Genomic DNA, 27748 nt, shown 5'->3' with positions numbered 1-27748 from the left:
TTACATGCCCTATCTGAATCATAAAAGTTTAATTTTGGCTAGACTGTGCCTTTATGCTACCGAAGTCAGCTAAAAGTAGTTTACAGCTCCATTTTAGTACCAGGTTTCCATTGAAATATTTTGTGAAGTGTGTGCAGTAGGTCTTTTCGTGTATGTGTAAGTTAATGTAGTGTTAACGCTTCCACCGATACCGGATTTCTAAAAAAAAAAACAGGTTTGATGCTATGGTAACCCGACCTTACACTACAGAAGTTACGTTTAACATTGAATTTATGAAAAAATAATTATTTAAGGAAAAACTATTTTTGAGTTTTATGAAATGTTTTAATTTATTGATATATATAATATTCAGTGCTGCCCTAGGCATTGGCCTATTTGGAAGTTTGGAGATATGTGCTTGATTATATTTTTATATACATATTGTTATTTAAATAGGAATATTAACTCCAACTAGTCCTGCACCTGGGCCAGCAATAAATATTACATATAACAATACATTTATAAAGTAAAACACTTCCAATGTTTGCAAACTTTAATATCTAGGCATCAAAAAGCTTATTTTTCCTCTTTTACACCTAGTTTAGCATGACATAATGTTTGAGATTTTATAAACAGCTTCCAACAATGTGTCCATTTAATGGAAACCAGATGTAATTTTGCACTTCTATTATTTTCAATGGGATGCATCATTTTCTTCTGCTTGCTGGTAATGATGGAAAACGCGCCATTGGAAACTGTCGATAAGTGTAATGGCTTATGACAGCAGTGTTTGTTTGTTTTTTAGTTTTGCAACCTCATGCAAAACCATTTATGGACCAATGAAAACGAACCCTTAGTCAGTAAACTTCCACCAAGTTATTTTATAATTAAACACAGACAAAACCTTATGAATAATGAACACAATATTTGCTGTATTGATTTCAATGCAGTAAAATAAAATATTACTTTTACTGCCCCTTGTAATAAATATTTTCTTGACATGGTTAATTTTTAACTAGAAAGGCATATGAACAAGCCTGTTTATTGAAGTTGTATTAAAAATACAGTCACATAATACAGGTAGCCCTCAGTTTACGCCAGGGTTAGGTTCCAGAAGGAATGGTTGTAAATTGAAACCGTTGTAAATTGAAACCCAGTTTATAATGTAAGTCAATGGGAAGTGAGGGAGTTAGGTTCCAGGCCCCTCTCAAAATTGTCATAAGTAACACCTAATACATTATTTTTAAAGCTTTGAAATGAAGACTTTGAATGCTAAACAGCATTATAAACCTAATAAAATAATCACACAACACAGAATGTATAAATAGTTAAACTAGGTTAAATGAACAAACACATTTGCTAAACAGCATTATAAACCTAATAAAATAATAATACAACACAGACTTCACTTGCATTTTTCTGCAAACAGTTCTTTCTATGCATTCCAATCTGGACTGATTTATAGACAGGAAGATCTTGTTCCTTTGAAATCTGCTCGATAGCTCAGGTCTGGTTAAACTGATTAATTTTAGCTTGCTTGGCTTTGCTGCAACACAAGCGGACACCTCCACCTACTGGTCATTTTAATAAATGCACTGCTTCTCAAAGCTTTTCAATAGCAGTCACATGACTGTAAAAAAAGGTTGTTATTCTGAAACGATGTAAATTGAACCGTTGTAAACCGAGGGCCACCTGTAGTTACATATTATGACACCTACAAATATGATAAAAGTTTCAACAGAAGTTCATATGTTTTTTACATCTATGTTAAATGTTTTTATAAACCTTTGGCAGCACATAGATACTTCTCATTGTTTAGTGATGTTACTGTTGAAAATGTAGATCTAATTTTGTTCAATTAAAAAAAAAATGCCCCTCAGTGCCATAAAACACAATATTACTGGAATTTTGAAAGCAAAAAAATAGCATACAGTAATTCTTTAGAGCTGATACTTGCAATCCTGATTAGCTAACCAGACAGGTTTTGCATGGAAGCTGTAATGCTTTGCAGGGGTTAAGTGCATATAAATTTAGATAATGAAAAAATTACATGTTCTACTACAGTCATATGCAAAAGTTTAGGCACCCCTGATAATTTCCATGATTTTCATTTATAAATAATTGGGTGTTTGGATCAGCAATTTCATTTTGATCTATCAAATAACTGAAGGACACAGTAATATTTCAGTAGTGAAATGAGGTTTATTGGATTAACAGAAAATGTGCAATATGCATCAAAACGAAATTAAATTTGGACACCCCAACAGAAATATTGCATCAATATTTAGTAGAGCCTCCTTTAGCAGAAATAACAGCATCTAGACGCTTCCTATAGCCTGTAATGAGTGTCTGGATTCTGGATAAAGGTATTTTCCTCCTTACAAAACATCTCCAGTTCAGTTAGGTTTGATGGTTGCCGAGCATGGACAGCAAGCTTCAGATCACCCCACAGATTTTCAATGATATTCAGGTCTGGGGACTGGGATGACCATTCCAGAACATTGTACTTGTTCCTCTGCATAAATACCAGAGTAGATTTTGAGCAGTGTTTTGGGTTGTTGTCTTGTTGAAATATCCAGCTCCGGCGTATTTTCAACTTTGTGACTGATTCCTCAACATTATTCTCAAGTATCTGCTGATATTGAGTGGAATCCATTCGACCCTCAACTTTAACAAGATTCCCAGTACCGGCACTGGCCACACAGCCCCACAGTATGATGGAACAGCCACCAAATTTTACTGTGGCTAGCAAGTGTTTATCTTGGAACGCTGTGTTCTTTTGCCGCCATGCATAACGCCCCTTGTTATGACCAAATAACGCAATCTTTGTTTCATCAGTCCACAGCACCTTCTTCCAAAATTAAGCTGGCTTGTCCAAATGTGCGTTTGCATGCCTCAAGCGACTCTGTTTGTGGCGTGTGTGCATAAATGGCTTCTTCTGCATCACTCTCCCATACGCTGAATTGTTTAACGATGCACAGTGACACCATCTGCAGCAAGATGATGTTGTAGGTCTTTGGAGGTGGTCTGTGGGCTGTTTTTGACCGTTCTCACCATCCTTTGCCTCTCTGATATTTTACTTCTGGCCTTAACAAGAACTGTGCCTGTGGTCTTCCATTTCCTCACTATTTTCCTCACACTGACACTGACAGCTTAAATCTCTGCGATAGCTTTTTGTGGCCTTCTCCAAAACCATAATGTTGAACAATGTTTGTTCTCAGGTCATTTGAGAGTTGTTTTGAGGCCCCCATGTTGCCACTCTTCAGAGAAGAGTCAAAGAGAACAACAACTTGCAATTGGCCACCTTAAAAATCTTTTCTCATGATTGGATGCACCTGTCTATGAAGTTCAAAGGCTTAATGGGCTCACCAAACCAATAGTGTTTTCCAATTAATCAGTGCTAGGTAGTTACAGTTATTCAACTCAACAAAATGACAAGGGTGCCCACATTTATGCACCTGCCTAATTTCATTTTGATATTGCACATTTTCTGTTAATCCAATAAACCTCATTTCACTACTGAAATATTACTGTGTCCTTCAGTTATTTGATAGATCAAAATGAAATTGCTGATCCAAACACCCAATTATTTACTAGTCCTAAAGCCTGTTCACTCTGGCCATTTTTTGCAGTACAGCGATCCCACCCCTTGCCCTCTCTCCCTCCCTCTCTCTTTTGCTCTCTCTCTCCCCCTCTCTTTGTCTCTCTCTCTCTTTTCCCCCCTCTCTTTTGCTCTCTCTCTCTCCCCCCTCTCTTTTGTGCTCTCTCTCTCCCCCTCTCTTTTGCGCTCTCTCTCTCTCTCTCCCCCTCTCTTTTGCGCTCTCTCTCTCCCCCTCTCTTTTGCGCTCTCTCCTCCCTCTCTTTTGTGCTCTCTCTCCCCTCTCTCTTTTGCGCTCTCTCCCCCCCTCTTTTGCGCTCTCCCTCCTCTCTATTGTGCTCCCCCCTCTCTTTTGCGCTCTCTCCCCCCTCTCTTTTGCGCTCTCTCTCCCCCTCTCTTTTGTGCTCTCTCTCTCACCCCTCTCTTTTGCTCTCTCTCCCCCCTCTCTTTTGCTCTCTCTTGCTCTCTCTCTCCCCTCTCTTTTGCTCTCTCTCTCTAACTCTCTCTATTGCTCTCTCTACCCCCTCTCTCTCCTCTCTCTCTCTATCTCTCCCCCCTCTCTCTCCCCTCTCTCTCCTCTCTCCCCTTCTCTCTCTCTCTCTCCTCTCTCTTTCTCTCCCCTCTCTCTCTCTTTCTCTCCCCCTCTCTCTCTTCCCCATCTCTTCTTTTGCTCTCTCCCCACCTTTTCTTTTGCTCTCTCCCTCCCTTTTCTTTTGCTCTCTCTCTTCCCCTCTCTCTCTTTCCCCCCTCTTATTTTCTCTCCCCCCTCTATTTTGCTCTCACTCCCCCCTCTCTTGCTCTATCCCCTCTCTTTTGCTCTCTGTTATCCTATCTTTAGCTCTTTCCCATCTTTTGTTCTCTCCCCCTCTTTCTATCTCTCCCCCTTTCTATCTCTCTCCCCTCTAGCTCGCGTGTGTGACCCCGCCCCCGGCACGCCCACCCCCGGCACGCCTGGCCACACCCCCTCATGCCCAGCCACGTCCACTTCTGCCAGCACCGGTTGAAAACAGCAGATCAGGTAGGGACTCTAAGGCCAGGTGTGTTTGTCCTTGTGCTGTCTCTACTGCGCATGACAGCTTCGGACAAACACAATTGGCCTTTTATATTATAGGATGAAAATCATGGAAATTGTCAGGGGTGCCTAAACATTTGCATACGACTGTATTTAGAATTTTACTATTGCCACTTGAAAGCAGATACCACAGTATAACTGACAATGCTCCACTGAAAAGATGTCATCAATTTTCTTACCTTGATAAAACCTGCAGAAACTAATCTTACAAACTAAAGAATTTTTACATTCTTTTTTTTTTTTTTTTTTTTTTTGCTGTAGCCCTAGGATTTCTAAAAAGGTAGTCATTAAAATGATATCTTCTGATGATAATCTTGTAGGCCTGTGCAGATTCCCTACTGCGCATTCACCTCTTGGAAGCCTTAACAATCCTTCATTGCAAATTATGAAGTGATGCATATGTTTAGGCATTAATCACGTTATATGTTGTTCATGCCTCAAGCTAAATTGCAGTCAGTTATAAAGTACCCTGCTGACTCCTAGGAAGCATATTTAGGTTTTATCAAGCAATCAGTAGCCTGAGTCACACAAGTAATTCTGCTTTACCATTTCTGTTTGATGTGACTAATGGATTACCCCCATAATATATTAAAATGAATGTAGTGAGGGAATTTTGTCATCTTTAAATCTGTCTTCTTGAAATGGAAGTCTCTGAGCCAAACCAGAGAATAGGAAATAGCTATTAAACATTCCCATTGATAGCCTATATGTTTCAGGGAATTTTCCACTAAGTCATTTATATGCAAATCTTCATTTCAAAACCATTTAAAAAGTATAATATAAAGATTACTGCCAAGCAGACTTATGACTCATACTTTTTAGCTTCAAAGCATATGCACATACTATAGTGCTATATTGGTAATTAAAATGGGCTCATCTAAGTCAAATAAAATGCATTTGTTGTTGCACAAGTCCTGAAATCTGTGAAGAAGATCTTTAAAGTGAATGTCAACTTTCATGATAAAGTGCCCGTTTTTTAAAAAAAAAAAAATATTAAAAACAGGGGCACTTTCATTCATGAAAGTTTACATTGCACCGGATTTTACAAATAACTTCTCCTGAAACGCCGGATCGCCGACCCCCCTGCATGCTTTTTCCTGCTGTACTTACACAGCAATGACGAAACTGCCTTCCTCCAATGACGGCGTGGCCTCACCAGATGGACGCTCCTGGGGGGAAGCCGTGATTGGCGGAAGCCGGTTTCTTTTGTGATTCAGATAGAGCATGCAATTTCCTTCTTAATACAAGGAGAGTTCACGGCTTCATTCCTTACTGTTGGGAAATACTGAACCTGGCCACCAGGAGGAGGCAAAGTCACCCCAGCCAAAGGCTTAAATACCTCTCCCACTTCCCCCATCCCCCAGACATTCTTTTGCCTTTCGTCACAGGAGGATGGCAGGGAAGTGTCAGAAGATTTCGGAGTTCTTCAGGAGGGCTATATGCCTTTCATTATAGAACTGGAGTTTTAAGTAGTATTGTCTGCCTCTCAGTGAGAGCATTGACGAAAGTTAGAGTCTGGAGATGCAGGGAGAACCCATCCAGACTGCCTGCTAACAGCTCCTTAAGCAATCAGTGTTGAGAAGTTTCACTGTCTGCTTTCTTCACTCAATTCCATGTCAGGAACAATGCTACAAGACTCACACTTGAGAGGCTGTGTTTCTGTTCCACAGCATGGATTCTGGTAAGATCGTTTCAATTTTACTTATGTTGAAAAGACAGGGTCACAGTGTGACTCCTTTTATCTTTATAGAATCATGGGTTTTTGAATAGTGGGGATTAATCAAATGTGTTTCTTTGATTTATGCTGCTTATATGTGAGATTTATTTTTTTGGCTCATAGACTATTGTTATGCGGTAACGGAACATACAGGTGTTTTACTTTCACTTTGAACGCTGCACAGCTTGATAGCATTGGCGCGCTTTTTCTCATAGCAGGGGCAGTCCTGCATTGCGCACCACATGACTGGGTGTGGTCACACTTTCGTTTTCTCTTTCCTGACCGAGCTGGCTGTCGGAGAGGTCGCTTCTTCTCTAGGGCCTGGGTCTAGGAGGTGGTGAGTGCCCCAGTCATTGGGGGTATATAGGTGCCGTTTTTGAGAAAAATAAAAACATAATTTATTTGTATCCTACTGTTGTTAGCGCTAGCTATGGAGGATCCTGATATGCTTGAGGGTACTCTCTCTATTCCTAATATTAATAACTGTCTATATTGTGAGGAGGCCTTGGTGTGCCCGCCCTCTCAACTATGTTCCATATGCATCAACAAGGTTATTTTGTCTAAGAAGGTTAACCCCTTTAGTACAACTGAGCCTTCCACCTCTGAGGACTCGCCGTCCCGTGAGGTGCGTACCCATCAATCATCCCCATTGTCTCATGCAGTTTCCTGTAGCACGCCTGATCCTCCATCTGGAGGGAGCCTTTTACCATCAGACTTTACCGCGCAGTTAAAGACGACGGTGTCTGAGGCCCATAGTGCTTTACCTCGCCCTGTTAAGCGAAAGCTTAAACATAGCTCTCCCGTCCAGGGGACATCCAGTGATTTACTTGATTTGTCTGGCTTTAAGGTATCCCACAATGGGTCACGCTCTGAGTCTTCAGAGGGTGAGTTTTCTGGATTGGATTCTGCTACCTCTAGGCCTCTGGCTGCGGAGGAGCTAGCCTTTAGGTTTAAAATTGAACACCTTAGTTTTCTTCTAAAGGAGGTTCTGTCTACATTAGAGGTTCCAGAGGCCAAGTTGCCTGATGAACCTTTGATCATTAGACAGCGTGTACGAGGACAGGGTTGCGCCGCTAACTTTTCCTGTACCCGTAAAGATGGCGAATATTATTAAAAACGATTGGAATAGAATTGGATCCTCCTTTTCTCCTTCCTCTGCCTTTAAAAAAATGTTCCCGGTCCCGGACTCTAAGCTATAGTTGTGGGGTTCCGTCCCTAAGGTGGATGGTGCTATCTCCACGTTAGCTAAGCGTACTACTATCCCTCTTCAGGATAGCTTGTCTTTCAGAGAGCCGATGGATAAGAAAATGGACATTTTTCTCAGCAAACTGTTTCAGCATACGTGATATTTATTTCAACCGGTAGCGACTGTTGCCCCGGTTGCTTGAGCTGCGGCCTACTGGTGCAACTCCTTAGCGGAATTAATCGAGGTTGAGGGTCCCCTTGACGTTATCCAGGAAAGAATTAAGGCTTTGAGAATTGCTAATTCTTTTATATGTGATGCAAACATGCAGATTATTCGCCTGAATACTAAAATCTCTGGTTTCTCAGTGAAGACGCGTTGGGCGCTTTGGCTGAAGTCCTTGTCTGCGGACATGACTTCTAAGTCTAGACTACTTTCCCTTCCCTTTAAGGAAAACATTTTATTTGGTCCAGGTCATGACTCCATTATCTCCACAGTTACAGGGGGCAAGAGTGCCTTCCTACCGCAGGATAAAAAGAACAAATCTAAGGGACAAGGATCTAATTTTCGTTCTGAGAAGTCCCAACATCAGCAGTCCTCATCTAAGCCTGAGCAAACCAAGAGCACTTGGAAGCCGGCTCAGTCCTGGAATAAATCCAAGCAGAACAAGAAGCCCGCCGAGAACAAGTCGGCATTAAGAGGGCATCCCCTGATCCAAAGCTGGATCATGTAGGGGGCAGACTGTTGCTGTTTTCTGATGCTTGGTCCAGGGACATGCAGGATCCGTGGGTCCTGGAGGTCATAGCTCAGGAATACAAGATAGGTTTCAAATCTCATCCACCCAAGGGCAAATTTCTCCTCTCAAGCCTGTCTTTATAACCAGAAAAGAGGGAAGCCTTTCTGGGGTGCGTGCGGGATCTGTCCTCCTTAGGGGTGATTGTCACAGTTCCTATCGCAAAAAGAGGTTTGCGATACTACTCAAACCTGTTTGTGGTCCCAAAGAAGTAGGGAACTTTCCGCCAAATTCTGTACCTAAAGTGCTTAAACAAGTTTCTAAATGTCCCCTCTTTCAAGATGGAGACAATAAGGTCCATTCTTCCTCTAGTTCAGGAAGGACAGTTCATGACCACTATAGATGTAAAGGATGCCTACCTTCACATTCCAATCCACAGGGACCACTTCCAGTTCCTAAGGTTTGCGTTCCTGGATCAGCACTTCCAGTTCATTGCACTTCTGTTTGGTCTAGCTACTGCCCCAAGAATCTTCACAAAGGTTCTGGGAGCTCTCCTGGCTGTCGCCAGAACCCAAGGTATAGCAGTAGCTCCCTACTTGGACGACATTCTGGTTCAAGCGCCATCCTTTCATCTAGCAGAGTACCATTTGGTTTCTCTTCCCTCTCTTCTTCAATCACATGGATGGAAGATAATCTTAGAGAATAGTTCTCTCATCCCATGCACCAGGGTAGAATTCCTGGGCACTATAATAGATTCAATATTTATGACGATATTTCTAACCGACCAGAGATGGTGCAAGCTAGCTTCGGCATGTCTTGCCCTCCGGACCTCCTTAAGGCCATCTGTGGCTCAGTGTATGGAGGTAATTGGTCTCATGGTGTCCAGCATGGACATAATTCCTTTTGCCAGGTTCCGTCTCAGACGATCATTCGGATCTGTCTCAGACAACCGGGCGAGAGAATGGCTCTTTTGGTGGCTCTGTCCAGATCAGCTATGTCGACGCTTTTTGGCCCAATATAGGCCTTTTTCAAGACTGTCTTGAAAAAGGCCTATATTGGGCCAAAACGCGTCAATATAGCTGGTAAGCATATCTATAATACCCCCCACTTTCTATGTAGAGTCTACACTATGTTTTTTAGTCTTTTATAGGACAATCAGAATCATATAGGAGGACACACAGCACTACTAGGACCCTATTGGAGGAGCACTGTTATATATATTTTTCAACACTTTTTTCATTTTTAAATCTAATTTCCACGATTTTTTCATTTATTTTTTCATCCATTTTTTATTACTTTTTTCTACTTATTATTATTATATTTTTTCCACACCACCACTGCAGTTTGGATTGACTGATTGATTTATTTGACATTTGGATACACTCATTACCTCTCACTTTGGACACATCCCCTCATCTTGTACAATAATATTGACTTTTGTTTGGACACTATTCTCTCATCGCACACATTTTTACCTATGCCTGTTTTTATATTATGGATCCATAAGAGATAGTTTTTCTTTCATGTTTTAATTGCATCATATGACTGTTTATTCGATTGTTTCATTGTATTTATTGTATTTATTGCACTTGCATTGTATTAAATCCATTTTATTATACCTTATTGGTTTTAAGGACCACTACATTTAGTTCAAGAACCTTAGTAACCTTAGCCTTTTCAGGCACTTTGTACATCATACTACTAAATTATTCTCTTCTTTGGCCGGCTAGGAGGCCTCTGTACAAAGCTAGAGGTCATATTCCGGGCGCTTGGTTCATACCTTTATTCATTTATACCCTGATATTTCTCCTACTGTTCCTTGTTCCCTCGGCAGAATGTTTGGGGGATGAGGGAAGTGGGAAAGGTATTCAAGCCTTTGGCTGGGGTGTCTTTGCCTCCTCCTGGTGGCCAGGTTTAGTATTTCCCAACAGTAAGGAATGAAGCCGTTTACTCTCCTTGTACAGAAGGAAATTAAATGATCTGGTAAGCATAATTTATGTTTTTAAGCAACTTTCTAATTTAATCCTATTATCAAGTTTTCTTCGTTCTCTTGGTATCTTTATTTGAAAAAGCAGGAATAAAAGCTTACTAGCCGGCCCATTTTTGGTTCAGTACCCTGGATAGCGCTTGATGATTGGCAGCTACATTTAGTCGCCAATCAGCAAGCGGTACCTTGGTGCTGAACCTAAAATGGGCTGGCTCCTAAGCTTTACATTCCTGCTTTTCAAATAAAGATACCAAGAGAACAAAGAAAAATTGATAATAGGAGTACATTTAGAAAGTTGCTTAAAATTGCATTCTCTACCCGAATCATGAAATAAAAAAATTAGGTTTAGTATCCCTTTAAGAGACAGTTAACTGCTGAGTATAACTATAGTACCATGGTTACTAATCACCATGGTATTGCTTTTTATCTTGTACCTGCAGCTCTTTTTAAAGCCATTCTCTTATTTTAACACATTATAGAAGCCAGTTGGTAAATATCTGCATCTTTATACTGCGCTCTGCCATCTTGGAACACACATTTTGATGCATTCTCTGAAAGAAGTAGTGCACTTTCACAGATCTGTGATGTTGCTGGCTTTTTGACAGCTGTACCTTGCACTTAGTGTTGCCACCTAAGCCATATTTTCCTGCATAGTTATGATTCACACATGCTGCAGGTTGCACAGGGACAGCCCTATTCATGTCACTCCCGGCAAACCCTGTAGCATGTGTAACTCATAACTGCCCAGGATAACATGGCTTCGGTGGCAACACTGCTTGCACCTTGGATTAGCTCACACAATAGAAAGCAGAAGAATTACATTTTTGCATTTTTTTCTCAGTTTAAAAGTTATATAAAAAGGCCTTAGGAATAATAAAAGAGCAATGCAGCCACTGCAGATTTGTAGAGCTCCCGCTCTATATTGCAAACGCTTAACTGACATGTATGATGCGCCTTGTCAAGAAAACAACAATATCCCTGATCTGTGAATGTGCGCCACTTCTGTCACAGGGTACAAGAATACTTAAATTCCAAGATGGCCCAGCGTGAAGATGAAAAACTTCACTAACCAGTAGTTTTGGATTGTTCAAATAAGAGAATAGCTTTGAAGAGAGCTACCGACACAGGGGCAAAAAACAATAGCATGGTGAGTAGTAACCCTGCAGTTTAATGTCCCTTTAATAAAAAGAAGTATATCATATTTCATGCAAATAGATTAAATAAAATAAATACAGACACTATCTGAGGTAGAGACCTTTAAATGTTCTTCTAAAAAAAAATTTTTTGAGTGGTAAATAATCATGTTGTACTTTTAGAATGCATAATAGTTATTGTAAATCATGATTAATGTACCTTTATGTAATGTTAACTCTGGTCTGCTATGTCCCATTGCTGTCAGAAATAATTCACCTATATTAGTGGCATTTACAGAATCATATGGGATGGCATCTCACTATTCTTGTGGCAGTAAGGAGAGCATTTAATAAAACTGGTTGGGTCTGTGGCACTGAAGAAATAATTACAATACATTAAACCACTGAGTCAGACAATTATACTCATACACCAGTCTGGTCTTATCTGGGGTCAGTATAAGCCAAGATAATTGGACTATAACTGACCTCACCATTGTAATATAATATGGGATTTACATGATTCATGGTGAATTCTGTTATTGGGTCAGTATGTTTTAATTGTATGCTTTTTAGTTAGGCCTTGAAGGCTGCCCCTAATCTGAAAGCATTTTGACAGTTTTTCACCACTAGAGGGCATTAGTTCATTTGTTTCACATAGATAACATTGAGCTCACGCACGTGAATTTACTGAGGAGTGAGTACTGATTGGCTAAAATGCAAGTCTGTCAAATTAACTGAAATAAGGGGGCAGTCTGTAGAGGCGTAGATACAAGGTAATTACAGAGGTAAAACATGTATTATTATAACTGTTTGTTATGCAAAACTGGGGAATAAAGGGATTATCTATCTTTTTTAAACAACAAAACTTCTGGTGTTGACTGTCCCTTTAAAAGTTAAGTTTTATTTATTTAACCTCTAGCTGCCATACGTGAGTGTAAGTACAGATGCGCTGTCTTCTTTGGTTTTGTTACATCTTAGATGTTGTCAGCGACGCTAGCCCCAAAATATTTTGTTAGCCATTCTCCTGGCATACCAAACAGCGTGATTGATTCTCCCCTTCCCTATTATTATGCACTCTCCGTTTGGTTGCAACTAGAGGTATAGCCTGTCACGTGTCGCTTAAAGGGATACTAAACCCAAATTTTTTTCTTTCATAATTCAGATAGAGCATGCAATTTTAAGCAAATTTCTAATTTATTCCCATTATCAATTTTCTTCATTCTCTTGTTATCTTTATTTGAAAAAGAGCTGGCCCATTTTTTTTTCTTCAGCACCTGGGTTGCACTTGCTGATTGGTTTTTAAATGTAGCCACCAATCAGCAAGTACTACCCAGGTGCTGAACCAAAAATGGTCCGGCTCCTAACTTTACAATTCTGCTTCTTCAAATAAAGATAGCAAGAGAACAAAGAAAAATTGATAATAAGAGTAAATTAGAAAGTTGCATACATTGCATGCTCTACCTGAATCATGAAAAAAATTTGGGTTCAGTATCCCTTTAAGCAGCTGTGTAAAGTAGTCCCTTGGTCCTTTTCACATAGAGTTATCACAATGTTTTTTACTTGGCTGATGTTGCATGTGGGAGACATGTTTTACAGCCTGGTACTTCTTGTTAATACCTTTTGTATTCTTAAAATCTGTCTTCTGAGCAATGGCCCATAAAGTACATCCTTTTCTTCTTTAGTGCTCCTTTTTAGTGTGATATTTTTTTTTTTAACTTTGCTAAACATTAACAGCCCTATTTATTAATTGGTGGGAAGACAATATTCCCTGCCAGGGAACCTGTCCGGGTGTGTTCAGGGAAAGTCATGAGGCATTCATTGTCCACAGTTAACGCTCGCCCTCCTGCTCTCACACAACCAATTGCATTAGAGCAAAGCTTGTTTATTCGTCATCCAAGGCAGAATTAGTCAATTACATTTTAATGTTACAGAGTAATAGTCTTTAGACTGCTGCTTCTTAACTTGCAGTTGCAGGCTCACATGAGCCAGCGTGCACCTCAAGGGCTCCCAAGCTCATCCTCAGTTTTATAAATGGACCCTTTAAAACTGGAATGAGGAGAAAAGGGTTTTCTAGTGGAACACTTACAGTTTCTAACTCTCTCCAAATGGTGATTTAAAATGACCTTAAACACTTTAAGTTGGTAATATAAAATGATAAATCGTATTTATTAAAAAATACTTTGCAACATACTTTATTTATTTTGTCCCCTTTAGCTGTAATTTTATTCTTAGTTATGTGCTTTTCAATTCCTATTAGAAATAGAAGTGTAGAACTTTGTTATCTTCCACACAGCCATTGACTGCACACTCTAGTGACCTATTTATAATTGTACCTAATTGGCCACAGCAGAGAAGGTAACCTAAGTTACAACTTGGCAGCTCCCATTGTTTCATAGACACTAAGGGGCCGAATTGTCAAGCTCTGAATGTAGCTTGATGCCCCTGTTTCCGCGCGAGCCTTCTGGCTTGCCGGAAACAGCAGTTATGAAGCAGCGGTCTAAAGACCGTTGCTCCATAACTGGTCCGCCTGCTCTGAGGCTGCAGACATCAATCCGCCCGATCCTATACGATCGGGCTGATTGACACCCTCTGCTAGCGGCCGATTGGCTGCGAATCTGCAGGGGCGGCATTGCACAAGTAGTTCACAAGAACTGCTTGTGCAATGATAAATGGCGACAGCGTATGCTGTCGGCATTCATCGATGTGCGGCGGACATGATACGCTACATCATATCATGTCTGCTCGCACGTTCATAAATCGGCCCCTAAAACTTTACACTTATTTTGTCAATATTTAAACAGCTAATGAAATTTTTAAAAATACATCTACAGGTAATTCTCAGACTAATTTTTCTTTGAATGTATCATTGTATCTAACGTTTATTTAGTGTTTAAATGGACACTGAACCCAATTTTTTTCTTTCATGATTCAGATAGAGCATGCAATTTTAAGCAGCGTTCGAATTTACTCTTCATTCTCTTGCTATCTTTATTTGAAAAGCAGGAATGTAAAACTTAGGAGCCGGCTCATTTTTAGATTCAGCACCCTGGATAGCACTTGCTTATTGCTAACTTAATTTAGCTACCAATCAGCAAGCCCTACCCAAGTGCTGAACCAAATATTGATAATAGGAGTAAATTAGAAAGTTGCTTAAAGGGACAGTCAACACCAGAATTGTTGTTGTTTTAAAAGATAGCTAATTCCTTAATTACCCATTCCCCAGTTTTGCATAACCAACACAGTTATAATTATACACGTTTTACCTCTGTAATTACCTTGTATCTAAGCCTCTGCAGACTGACCCCTTATTTCAGTTCTTTTTACAGATTTTCATTTTAGCCAATCAGTGCTCACTCCTCGGTAAATTCACGTGCATGAGCTCAATGTTAGTTATATGAAACACGTGAACTAACACCCTGTAGTGGTGAAAAACTGTCAAATGCAGAGGTGGACTTCAAGGTCTAAGAAATTAGCATATGAACCTCCTAGGTTAAGCTTTCAACTAAGAATACCAAGAGAACAAAGCAAAATTATTGATAAAAGTAAATTAGAAAGTTGTTTAAAATGACATGCCCTATTTGAATCATGAAAGTTTATTTTAGACTTGACTGTTCCTGTAAAATTGCATGTTCTATCTGAATCATTAAAGAAAAGAAAAATTGGGTTTAGTATTCCTTTAATGTCCCTATAATACTGACCCATGCTATCACTCAAAATGTTAAGAAAATGATTTATCAGTAAGTAGAAAAACCCTTTCTTTACTTTTTTGCACTAAAATAAAATAAAATCAAACTAACATTCAATCATGGAGAGGAGAATGAGCAGACTGTTTTGAGATGATAGAAAGGCAGCAGTAACACAAATAACCACTTGTTACAACCAAGGTATGCAGAATACAATCTCTGAATGCACAACACGTTGAACCTTGATGCAGATGGGCTGCAGCAGCAGAAGACCACACCGGGTGCCACTCCTGTCAGCTAAGAACAGGAAACTGAGGCTACAATTCGCACAGGCTCACCAAAATTGGATAATAGAAGATTTGAAAAATGTTGCCTGGTCTGATGAGTCTCGATTTCAGCTGCGACATTCAGATTGTAGGGTCAGAATTTGGCATAAACAACATTAAAGCATGGATCAATCCTGCCTTGTATCAACGGTTCAGGCTGGTGGTGGTTGTATAATGGTGTGGGGGATATTTTCTTGGCACTCTTTGGGCCCCTTAGTACCAATTGAGCATCATTTAAAAGCCACGGCCTACCTTAGTATTGTTGCTGACCATGTCCATCCCTTTATGACTACAGTGTACCCATCTTCTGATGGCTTCTTCCAGCATGATAATGCATCATGCCACAAAGCTCAAATCATCTCAAACTGGTTTATTGAACATGACCATGAGTTCACTGTACTCCAATGGCCTCCACAGACACCAGATCTATCTCAATCCAATAGAGCACCTTTGGGATGCGGTGGAACGGGAGATTCGCATCATGGATGTGCAGACGACAAATCTGCAGCAACTGTGTGATGCTATCATGTCAATATGGACCAAAATCTCTGAGGAATGTTTCCAACACCTTGTTGAATCTATGCCACAAATAATTAAGGCAGTTCTGAAGGCAAAAGGGGGTCCAACCCAGTACTAGCAAGGTGTAACTAATAAAGTGGCCGGTGAGTGTATATGTGTGTATGTATGTGTATATATATATATATATATATATATGTGTGTGTATCTCACAAAAGTGAGTACACCCCTTTACATTTTTGTAAATATTTTAATATATATTTCTTCTGTTATGTGTGATCAGTCCACGGGTCATCATTACTTCTGGGATATAACTCCTCCCCAACAGGAAATGCAAGAGGATTCACCCAGCAGAGCTGCATATAGCTCCTCCCCTCTACGTCAGTCCCAGTCATTCTCTTGCACCCAACGACTAGATAGGATGTGTGAGAGGACTATGGTGATTATACTTAGTTTTTATGACTTCAATCAAAAGTTTGTTATTTTACAATAGCACCGGAGCGTGTTATTACTTCTCTGGCAGAGTTTGAGGAAGAATCTACCAGAGTTTTTTACTATGATTTTAACCGGAGTAGTTAAGATCATATTGCTGTTCTCGGCCATCTGAGGGAGGTAAAAGCTTCAGATCAGGGGACAGCGGGCAGATGAATCTGCATTGAGGTATGTTGCAGTTTTTATTTTCTGAATGGAATTGATGAGAAAATCCTGCCATACCGTTATAATGACATGTATGTATACACTTCAGTATTCTGGGGATGGTATTTCACCGGAACTACTCTGTTAAAAGTCACTAATCCTTTTAATAAGTATTTATCATGTTAAACGTTTTTGCTGGAATGTAGAATCGTTTACATTTCTGAGGTACTGAGTGAATAAATATTTGGGCATTATTTTCCACTTGGCAGTTGTTGGTTTTAATTGTGACAGTTTCGTTTCTCTTCACTGCTGTGTGTGAGGGGGAGGGGCCGTTTTTGGCGCTCTTTCCTACGCATCAAAAAATTCAAGTCAGTTACTCTTATATTTCCTGCATGATCCGGTTCATCTCTGACAGATCTCAGGGGTCTTCAAACTTCTTTGGAGGGAGGTAGATTCTCTCAGCAGAGCTGTGAGAATTTTATATTGACTGTGAATAAAAACGTTGCTCTGTAATTTTTATGTCAAATTTAATTATTGTTATTTTACTAATGGGAACAAACCTTTGCTAAAAGTTGTGTTGTTTTAAAGTTTGATGCTATAACTGTTTTTCAGTTCATTATTTCAACTGTCATTTAATCGTTTAGTACCTCCTTGAGGCACAGTACGTTTTTGCTAAAAAAGATTATAACCAAGTTGCAAGTTTATTGCTAGTGTGTTAAACATGTCTGACTCAGAGGAAGATATCTGTGTCATTTGTTCCAATGCCAAGGTGGAGCCCAATAGAAATTTATGTACTAACTGTATTGATGCTACTTTAAATAAAAGTCAATCTGTACAATGTGAACAAATTTCACCAAACAGCGAGGGGAGAGTTATGCCGACTAACTCGCCTCACGCGGCAGTACCTGCATCTCCCGCCCGGGAGGTGCGTGATATTATGGCGCCTAGTACATCTGGGCGGCCATTACAGATAACATTACAAGATATGGCTACTGTTATGACTGAAGTTTTGTCTAAATTACCAGAACTAAGAGGCAAGCGTGATCACTCTGGGGTGAGAACAGAGTGCGCTGACAATACTAGGGCCATGTCTGATACTGCGTCACAGCTTGCAGAGCATGAGGACGGAGAGCTTCATTCTGTGGGTGACGGTTCTGATCCAAACAGATTGGATTCAGATATTTCAAATTTTAAATTTAAATTGGAGAACCTCCGTGTATTACTAGGGGAGGTCTTAGCAGCTCTCAATGATTGTAACACCGTTGCAATACCAGAGAAACTGTGTAGGTTGGATAAATACTTTGCGGTACCGGCGAGTACTGACGTTTTTCCTATACCTAAGAGACTAACTGAAATTGTTACTAAGGAGTGGGATAGACCCGGTGTGCCGTTCTCACCCCCTCCAATATTTAGAAAGATGTTTCCAATAGACGCCACCACTCGGGACTTATGGCAAACGGTCCCTAAGGTGGAGGGAGCAGTTTCTACTTTAGCTAAGCGTACCACTATCCCGGTGGAGGATAGCTGTGCCTTTTCAGATCCAATGGATAAAAAATTAGAGGGTTACCTTAAGAAAATGTTTGTTCAACAAGGTTTTATATTGCAACCCCTTGCATGTATCGCGCCGATTACGGCTGCGGCAGCATTTTGGATTGAGTCTCTGGAAGAGAACCTTAGTTCATCTACGCTAGACGACATTACGGACAGGCTTAGAGTCCTTAAACTAGCTAATTCATTCATTTCGGAGGCCGTAGTACATTTAACCAAACTTACGGCTAAGAACTCAGGATTCGCCATACAGGCACGTAGGGCGCTGTGGCTAAAATCCTGGTCAGCTGATGTTACTTCTAAGTCCAAATTACTTAATATACCTTTCAAGGGGCAGTCTTTATTTGGGCCCGGTTTGAAAGAAATTATCGCTGACATTACAGGAGGTAAGGGCCACGCCCTACCTCAAGACAAAGCCAAAGCTAAGGCTAGACAGTCTAATTTTCGTCCCTTTCGGAATTTCAAAACAGGAGCAGCATCAACCTCCACTGCACCAAAACAGGAGGGAGCTGTGGCTCGTTACAGGCAAGGCTGGAAGCCTAACCAGTCCTGGAACAAGAGCAAGCAGGCCAGGAAACCTGCTGCTGCCCCAAAGACAGCATGAACCGAGAGCCCCCGATCCGGGATCGGATCTAGTGGGGGGCAGACTTTCTCTCTTCGCCCAGGCCTGGGCAAGAGATGTTCAGGATCCCTGGGCGCTAGAGATCATATCTCAGGGATACCTTCTAGACTTCAAATTATCTCCCCCAAGAGGGAGATTTCATCTGTCAAGGTTGTCAACAAACCAGATAAAGAAAGAAGCGTTTCTACGCTGTGTACAAGATCTGTTATTAATGGGAGTGATCCATCCGGTTCCGCGGTCGGAACAAGGACAAGGGTTCTACTCAAACCTGTTTGTGGTTCCCAAAAAAGAGGGAACTTTCAGGCCAATCTTAGATTTAAAGATTCTAAACAAATTCCTAAGAGTTCCATCGTTCAAAATGGAAACTATTCGGACAATCTTACCCATGATCCAAAAGGGTCAGTACATGACCACAGTGGATTTAAAAGATGCTTACCTTCACATACCGATTCACAAAGATCATCACCGGTATCTAAGGTTTGCCTTCTTAGACAGGCACTACCAGTTTGTAGCTCTTCCATTCGGATTGGCTACGGCTCCAAGAATCTTCACAAAGGTTCTGGGTGCCCTTCTGGCGGTACTAAGACCGCGAGGGATTTCGGTAGCTCCGTACCTAGACGACATTCTAATACAAGCTTCAAGCTTTCAAACTGCCAAGTCTCATACAGAGTTAGTTCTGGCATTTCTAAGGTCGCATGGATGGAAAGTGAACGAAAAGAAGAGTTCTCTTTTTCCTCTCACAAGAGTTCCATTCTTGGGGACTCTTATAGATTCTGTAGAAATGAAGATTTACCTGACAGAAGACAGGTTAACAAAGCTTCAAAATGCATGCCGTGTCCTTCATTCCATTCAACACCCGTCAGTAGCTCAATGCATGGAGGTGATCGGCTTAATGGTAGCGGCAATGGACATAGTACCTTTTGCACGCCTACACCTCAGACCGCTGCAATTGTGCATGCTAAGTCAGTGGAATGGGGATTACTCAGATTTGTCCCCTACTCTGAATCTGAATCAAGAGACCAGAAATTCTCTTCTATGGTGGCTTTATCGGCCACACCTGTCCAGGGGGATGCCATTCAGCAGACCAGACTGGACAATTGTAACAACAGACGCCAGCCTACTAGGTTGGGGCGCTGTCTGGAATTCTCTGAAGGCTCAGGGACTATGGAATCAGGAGGAGAGTCTCCTTCCAATAAACATCCTGGAATTGAGAGCAGTTCTCAATGCCCTTCTGGCTTGGCCCCAATTAACAACTCGGGGGTTCATCAGGTTTCAGTCGGACAACATCACGACTGTAGCTTACATCAACCATCAGGGAGGGACAAGAAGCTCCCTAGCAATGATGGAAGTATCAAAGATAATTCGCTGGGCAGAGTCTCACTCTTGCCACCTGTCAGCAATCCACATCCCGGGAGTGGAGAACTGGGAGGCGGATTTCTTGAGTCGCCAGACTTTTCATCCGGGGGAGTGGGAACTTCATCCGGAGGTCTTTGCCCAAATACTTCGACGTTGGGGCAAACCAGAGATAGATCTCATGGCGTCTCGCCAGAACGCCAAACTTCCTCACTACGGGTCCAGATCCAGGGATCCGGGAGCGGTTCTGATAGATGCTTTGACAGCACCTTGGAACTTCGGGATGGCTTATGTGTTTCCACCCTTCCCGCTGCTTCCTCGATTGATTGCCAAAATCAAACAGGAGAGAGCATCAGTGATTCTAATAGCGCCTGCATGGCCACGCAGGACTTGGTTTGCAGATCTAGTGGACATGTCATCCTGTCCGCCTTGGTCTCTACCTCTAAGACAGGACCTTCTGATACAGGGTCCATTCAAACATCAAAATCTAACTTCTCTGAAGCTGACTGCTTGGAAATTGAACGCTTGATTTTATCAAAACGTGGTTTTTCTGAGTCGGTTATTGATACCCTGATACAGGCTAGGAAGCCTGTTACCAGAAGGATTTACCATAAAATATGGCGTAAATACCTATACTGGTGCGAATCCAAAGGTTACTCCTGGAGTAAGGTTAGGATCGCTAGGATATTGTCCTTTCTACAAGAAGGTTTAGAAAAGGGTTTATCAGCTAGTTCATTAAAGGGACAGATTTCAGCTCTGTCCATCTTGTTACACAGGCGTCTGTCAGAAAATCCAGACGTCCAGACCTTTTGTCAGGCTTTAGCTAGGATCAAGCCTGTGTTTAAAGCTGTTGCTCCGCCATGGAGTTTAAACTTAGTTCTTAACGTTTTACAGGGTGTTCCGTTTGAACCCCTTCATTCCATTGATATAAAGTTGTTATCTTGGAAAGTTCTGTTTTTAATGGCTATTTCCTCGGCTCGAAGAGTCTCTGAGTTATCAGCCTTACATTGTGATTCTCCTTATCTGATTTTTCACTCAGACAAGGTAGTTCTGCGTACTAAACCTGGGTTCTTACCTAAGGTAGTCACTAACGGGAATATCAATCAAGAGATTGTTGTTCCATCCTTGTGTCCAAATCCTTCTTCAAAGAAGGAACGTCTTCTACACAATTTGGATGTAGTTCGTGCCCTCAAGTTCTACTTGCAGGCAACTAAAGATTTTCGCCAAACTTCTTCCCTGTTTGTCGTTTATTCTGGACAGAGGAGAGGTCAAAAAGCTTCTGCTACCTCTCTCTCTTTTTGGCTTCGTAGCATAATACGTTTAGCCTATGAGACTGCTGGACAGCAGCCTCCTGAAAGAATTACAGCTCACTCCACTAGAGCTGTGGCTTCCACTTGGGCCTTTAAGAATGAGGCCTCGGTTGAACAGATTTGCAAGGCTGCAACTTGGTCTTCGCTTCATACTTTTTCCAAATTTTACAAATTTGACACTTTTGCTTCTTCGGAGGCTATTTTTGGGAGAAAGGTTCTTCAGGCAGTGGTTCCTTCTGTATAATGAGCCTGCCTATCCCTCCCGTCATCCGTGTACTTTTGCTTTGGTATTGGTATCCCAGAAGTAATGATGACCCGTGGACTGATCACACATAACAGAAGAAAACATAATTTATGCTTACCTGATAAATTCCTTTCTTCTGTTGTGTGATCAGTCCACGGCCCGCCCTGTTTTAAGGCAGGTAAATATCTTTTAAATTATACTCCAGTCACCACTTCACCCTTGGTTACTCCTTTCTCGTTGATTCTTGGTCGAATGACTGGGACTGACGTAGAGGGGAGGAGCTATATGCAGCTCTGCTGGGTGAATCCTCTTGCATTTCCTGTTGGGGAGGAGTTATATCCCAGAAGTAATGATGACCCGTGGACTGATCACACAACAGAAGAAAGGAATTTATCAGGTAAGCATAAATTATGTTTTTCATGTGACAACACTGAAGAAATGACACTTTGCCACAATGTAAAGTAGTGAGTGTACAACCTGTATAACAGTGTAAATTTGCTGTCCCCTCAAAATAACTCAACACACAGCCATTAATGTCTAAACCATTGGCAACAAAAGTGAGTACACCCCTAAGTGGAAATGTCCAAATTGGGCCCAATTTGCCAGTTTCCCTCCCCGGTGTCATATGACTCGTTAGTGTTACAAGGTCTCATGTGTGAATGGGGAGCTGGTGTGTTAAATTTGGTGTTATCGCTCTCACACTCTCTCATACTGGTCACTGGAAGTTCAACATGGCACCTCATGGCAAAGAACTCTCTGGGGATCTAAAAAAAAGAATTGTTGCTCTACATAAAGATGGCCTAGGCTATAAGAAGATTGCCAAGACCCTGAAACTGAGCTGCAGCATGGTGGGCAAGACCAGACAGCGGTTTCACAGGACAGGTTCCATTCAGAACAAGCCTCGCCATGGTCGACCAAAGAAGTTGAGTGCACGTGCTCAGCATCATATACAGAGGTTGTCTTTGGGAAATAAACGTATGAGTGCTGCCAGCATTGCTGCAGAGGTTGAAGGGGTGGGAGTCAGCCTGTCAGTTCTCAGACCATACGCCGCACACTGCATCAAATTGGTCTGCATGGCTGTAGTCCCAGAAGGAAGCCTCTTCTAAAGATGATGCACAAGAAAGCCTGCAAACAGTTTGCTGAAGACAAGCATACTAAGGACATGGATTACAGGAACCATGTCCTGTGGTCCGATGAGACCAAGATAAACTCATTTGATTCAGATAGTGTCAAACGTATGTGGCTGCAACCAGGTGAGGAGTACAAAGACAAGTGTGTCTTGGGAGCTACAGTTCATTGAGGGAACCATGAATGCCAACATGTACTGTGACATACTGAAGCAGAGCATGATCCCCTCTCTTCTGAGACTGGGCCGCAGGGCAGTATTCCAAAATGATAACGACCCCAAACACACCTCCAAAACGACCACTGCCTTCCTAAAGAAGCTGAGGGTAAAGGTGATGAACTGGCCAAGCATGTCTCCAGACCTAAACTCTATTGAGCATCTGTGGGGCATCCTCAAATGGAAGGTGGGGGAGTGCAAGGTCTCTAACATCCACTAGCTCCGTGATGTCGTCATGGAGGAGTCGAATAGGACTCCAGTAGCAACCTGTGAAGCTCTGGTCAACTCCATGTCCAAGAGGGTTAAGGCAGTGCTGGAAAATAATGGTGGCCACACAAAATATTGACACTTTGGGCCCAGTTTGGACATTTCCACTTAGGGGTGTACTCACTTTTGTTGTTGTTGTTTAGACATTAATGGCTGTGTGTTGAGTTATTTTGAGGGAACAGCAAATTTACACTGTTATACAGGCTGTACACTCACTACTTTACATTGTAGCAAAGTGTCATTTCTTCAGTGTTGTCACATGAAAAGATATAATAAAATATTTACAAAATTGTGAGGGGTGTACTCACTTTTGTGAGATACTGTGTGTGTGTATATATATATATATATATATATATATATATATATATTCTATATTAGTTCATTAGAACACACTTGCAGAGTGCTTTGCACAATTTTTTGCTCAGTTTCAAGAATGATGCTATTTCAGCCAATCAGAAAACCTATTTATTGTGTGTGGGAATTTTGTGAGTGGTTTTGCACTACATACTCTTTGCTAACATTTTTATAGAAGGAAGCAGTATTCTAGTCCATCAGAAAACCCTGTTCAGACATCTGCTGTTTTTATGTATTTATTTATTTAAAGCCCTAACCTCTTTAAAACCTATTTGGCCATTTTGAATGACATAGTTCATTCTATCAATTGGCATTGTTTTAAAGCTATTGAAAATGATTGGTTTATATTTTAACAAACACAGGCATAACTGCTTGTGCTCTTTTTTTTTACCATTTTTTTGGTAATGTTTTCTTGTATGTTCATTCCAAATTCAAAGTAAATTAAAAATCTAAATCATTTTTTTCTCTAGATTGCATTTTCATGATCAGTTTTTGTTTAAACAAACAATTTGTGGTTTTAACTTTTAATTTAAAAAATATAATTTTAAAATGCTTTTCGGAGTATGATTAATCTTCCATTAATGTGTACAGAAGTGATTATAAGGGATTTGCAGTAAGAAAAAATCTTGGAAGCCCTAGGGGTGTAAAGTGCTTCTACATATTGGAGCTGAAGTATCTTTATTTATCCATATATATTATTTATTTTGCCCCCTTAATGCAAGTGGAAAAATGTATTTTTTACAAACAAAATGAAAGTGGCAAGCTTTGTTTACTCCAATAATAAATGTGAATTGGCTCCTCCAATCAATGGTATTAGTGGGTGGAGTTTAGGCATTGAAAAACAATTGCAGCAAAGTTGTTAATATGTTTGCAAAGTATTGACACTCGACCTGTAATGTAATGTAATGTAATTTATTGTGCAGAAAAGGCGTAATTAAAGGGCATTTTGTGTCCCCTTGACATTTGCTGCAGGGATTCAATTACCACTTTGCTCTGCATTTTTCTGTCGGTGATAACATGCACTTACATCATACTGTTATTTATGTCATCATGTTATTTATCTGTTTGTTTTTGTTCTAGAGCTGACCCAAGAACTACAATCAAAGCACGTTGAACTTGCCCAGCAAGGTATTTAATGCTACTTATAAGCGAGAAAAGTACATATAGCATTTTTCAGTAAAGCAATATCTGGACAAACTATTTTTAATATATTTCCAGATCTTATAATAAACACCATTATGTTTACATGACATCATTTACCTATTTAAGTATTGCTTTTATTGAAACAGTATTAGTGAAGCAGTGAACAAATAATTAGCAACAATCTTCCGCTTATAAATGGTGAGTTGATATAGATTAGCAAGGAAAATGCAATCGCCTTATGCTGGTTCTTAATATTAAGTAACCTTAATTGAAGAAGCAGCAATGCACTACTCAGAGCTAGCTGAACAACAAGCTCATGTAGCGGTCAACTGTCCACATACTTTTAGCCATATAGCACTAGATTACAAGTGGAGCGCTAATTTAACGTGCGCCTGTAAAAGCGCCCCACTCATAATCTAGCCCATCACAATGGTGTAAATTATTGTTTGTATTTATACAAGTATATGTTTTCTATAGATTAATGTATTTCTAAAATGTGTTCACCTTCCAGCTAGTGTAGAAAATTTATATTGTGACCACTTATCTGAAAAGGTTATATACCCTGCTTTATTTCAAGTTATCTTGCAACATATAAGGTACATTCTAATGATTTTTAAAAGCATTCTAGTTTGCCCCAATGCTATGACAACTCTATTAATATTTCAAAATGAAAGGTATTGAAATAGGATTTTTTGAAATGTTATGCATAGTCATTTCAAGGTTATAAAGAGACACAGTAACACAATTTCAAAATCCATATTGAAATTGTGACTAGTGGGTCAATGTAATACTTTGACAAACATCTAAAAAATACTGTATAGATGCTTGCACAAATGATGTAAGGTGTATATGCTTGCACAAGTGATGTGAGGTATATATGGAGTGGTCTTTAATTTATATTATTTCTTTAACACCAAAAATTAATAACATCGTACTCTGAATTCAAACCAGAGGGCACCCTAATTTTTAGTCTATGTATTCAATAGACTTCCCTCAGTGCCAATCTAGAATCCATGTGTTGGTTCCTATCTCCACCCTGAATCACCTCAGTAATTTTCCATCTTAAACTGTTCGACTCTTCTGATGTTGCAACTTAAACTGTTTAATTAGTGGAGTTGACAGGGTCCCACCTTTGATGTTTGTAATGTGTCCCTCGTGGTGAGATCAACATATTGTAGATTACATTCAATACAGGAGATAAGATACACCGCCTATGTTGATCTGCAATTTGTGCACATCTGGTGTTTAACCCCTTAATGACCACAGCACTTTTCCATTTTTTGTCCGTTTGGGACCAAGGCTATTTTTACATTTCTGCGGTGTTTGTGTTTAGCTGTAATTTTCCTCTTACTCATTTACTGTACCCACACATATTATATACCGTTTTTCTCGCCATTAAATGGACTTTCTAAAGATACCATTATTTTCATCATATCTTATAATTTACTATAAAAAATTTTATAAAATATGAGGAAAAAATTGAAAAAAACACACTTTTTCTAACTTTGACCCCCAAAATCTGTTACACATCTACAACCACCAAAAAACACCCATGCTAAATAGTTTCTAAATTTTGTCCTGAGTTTAGAAATACCCAATGTTTACATCTTCTTTGCTTTTTTTATAAGTTATAGGGCCATAAATACAAGTAGCACTTTGCTATTTCCAAACCATTATTTTTCAAAATTAGCGCTAGTTACATTAGAACACTAATATCTTTCAGGAATCTCTGAATATCCCTTGACATGTATATATTTTTTTTTAGTAGACATCCCAAAGTATTGATCTAGGCCCATTTTGGTATATTTCATGCCACCATTTCACCGCCAAATGCGATTAAATACAAAAAAATGTTCACTTTTTCACTAATTTTTTCACAAACTTTTGGTTTCTCACTGAAATTATTTACAAACAGCTTGTGCAATTATGGCTTAAATTATTTTAAATTAATCTCTGGGATCCCCTTTGTTCAGAAATAGCAGACATATATGGCTTTGGCGTTGCTTTTTGGTAATTAGAAGGCTGCTAAATGCCACTGCGCACTACACGTGTATTATGCCCAGCAGTGAAGGGGTTAATTAGGGAGCATGTAGGGAGCTTTTAGGGGCAATTTTAGCTTTAGTATAGTGTAGTAGACAACCCAAGTATTGATCTAGGCCCATTTTGGTATATTTCATGCCACCATTTCACCGCCAAATGCGATCAAATAAAAAAAAAGTTACATTTTTCACAATTTTAGGTTTCTCACTGAAATCATTTACAAACAGCTTGTTCAATTATGGCACAAATGGTTGTAAATGCTTCTCTGGGATCCCCTTTATTCAGAAATAGCAGACATATATGGCTTTGGCGTTGCTTTGTGGTAATCAGAAGGCCGCCAAATGCCGCTGCGCATCACACGTGTATTATGGCTAGCAGTGATGGGGTTAATTATGTAGCTTGTAGGGAGCTTGCAGGGTTAATTTTAGCTTTAGTTTAGAGCTCAGCCTCCCACCTAAAACATCAGACCCCCTGATCCCTCCCAAACAGCTCTCTTCCCTCCCCCACCCCACAATTGTCCCCGCCATCTTAAGTACTGGCAGAAACTCTGCCAGTACTAAAATAAAAGCTATATTGGGGCTTTTTTTGTTGTTGTTTTTTTGGCATATTTACATATGCTGCTGTGTAGGATCCCCCCTTAGCCCCCAACCTCACTGATCCCCCACCAAACAGCTTTCTAACCCACCCCCTCTGCCTTAATGGGTGCCATCTTGGGTACTGGCAGCTGTCTGCCAGTACCCAGTTTAGTAACAAAAGTATGTTTATTCGTTTTTTCATAGCCCTTTTCTGTAGTGTAGCTCCCCCCCCAGACCAACCCCCCACCCCTTCCAGAACCCTTAGATCATAATTTATTTAGTTAAATGTTTTTTTTTTTTACTATTCTTAACTTAACTTTTGCTGCAGTGTAGCGGTTCCCTCCCGCTCCCACCCCGTGCACGCGCCCGCCCGCCGCCCCCTGTGCA

At 40.4% G+C, this 27748-nt stretch overlaps 1 protein-coding gene across 1 annotated transcript in view; it reads left to right on the top strand.

Moving 5' to 3' along the window:
- Nucleotides 1-27748, top strand: part of LOC128653158 (coiled-coil domain-containing protein 92) — a 116117-nt gene that overhangs the window by 56160 nt on the left and 32209 nt on the right. Inside the window, exon 3 of the mRNA XM_053706282.1 lies at nt 24684-24731. Coding sequence (XP_053562257.1) covers nt 24684-24731 — 48 coding nt within the window. The remainder of the gene's footprint in view (nt 1-24683; nt 24732-27748) is intronic.

This window comes from Bombina bombina, chromosome 3, assembly GCF_027579735.1.
Source record: "Bombina bombina isolate aBomBom1 chromosome 3, aBomBom1.pri, whole genome shotgun sequence".
NCBI lineage: Eukaryota > Metazoa > Chordata > Amphibia > Anura > Bombinatoridae > Bombina > Bombina bombina.
Note: the sequence above shows the minus strand (reverse complement) of the source record. Positions and strands in the feature narration are given on the sequence as shown.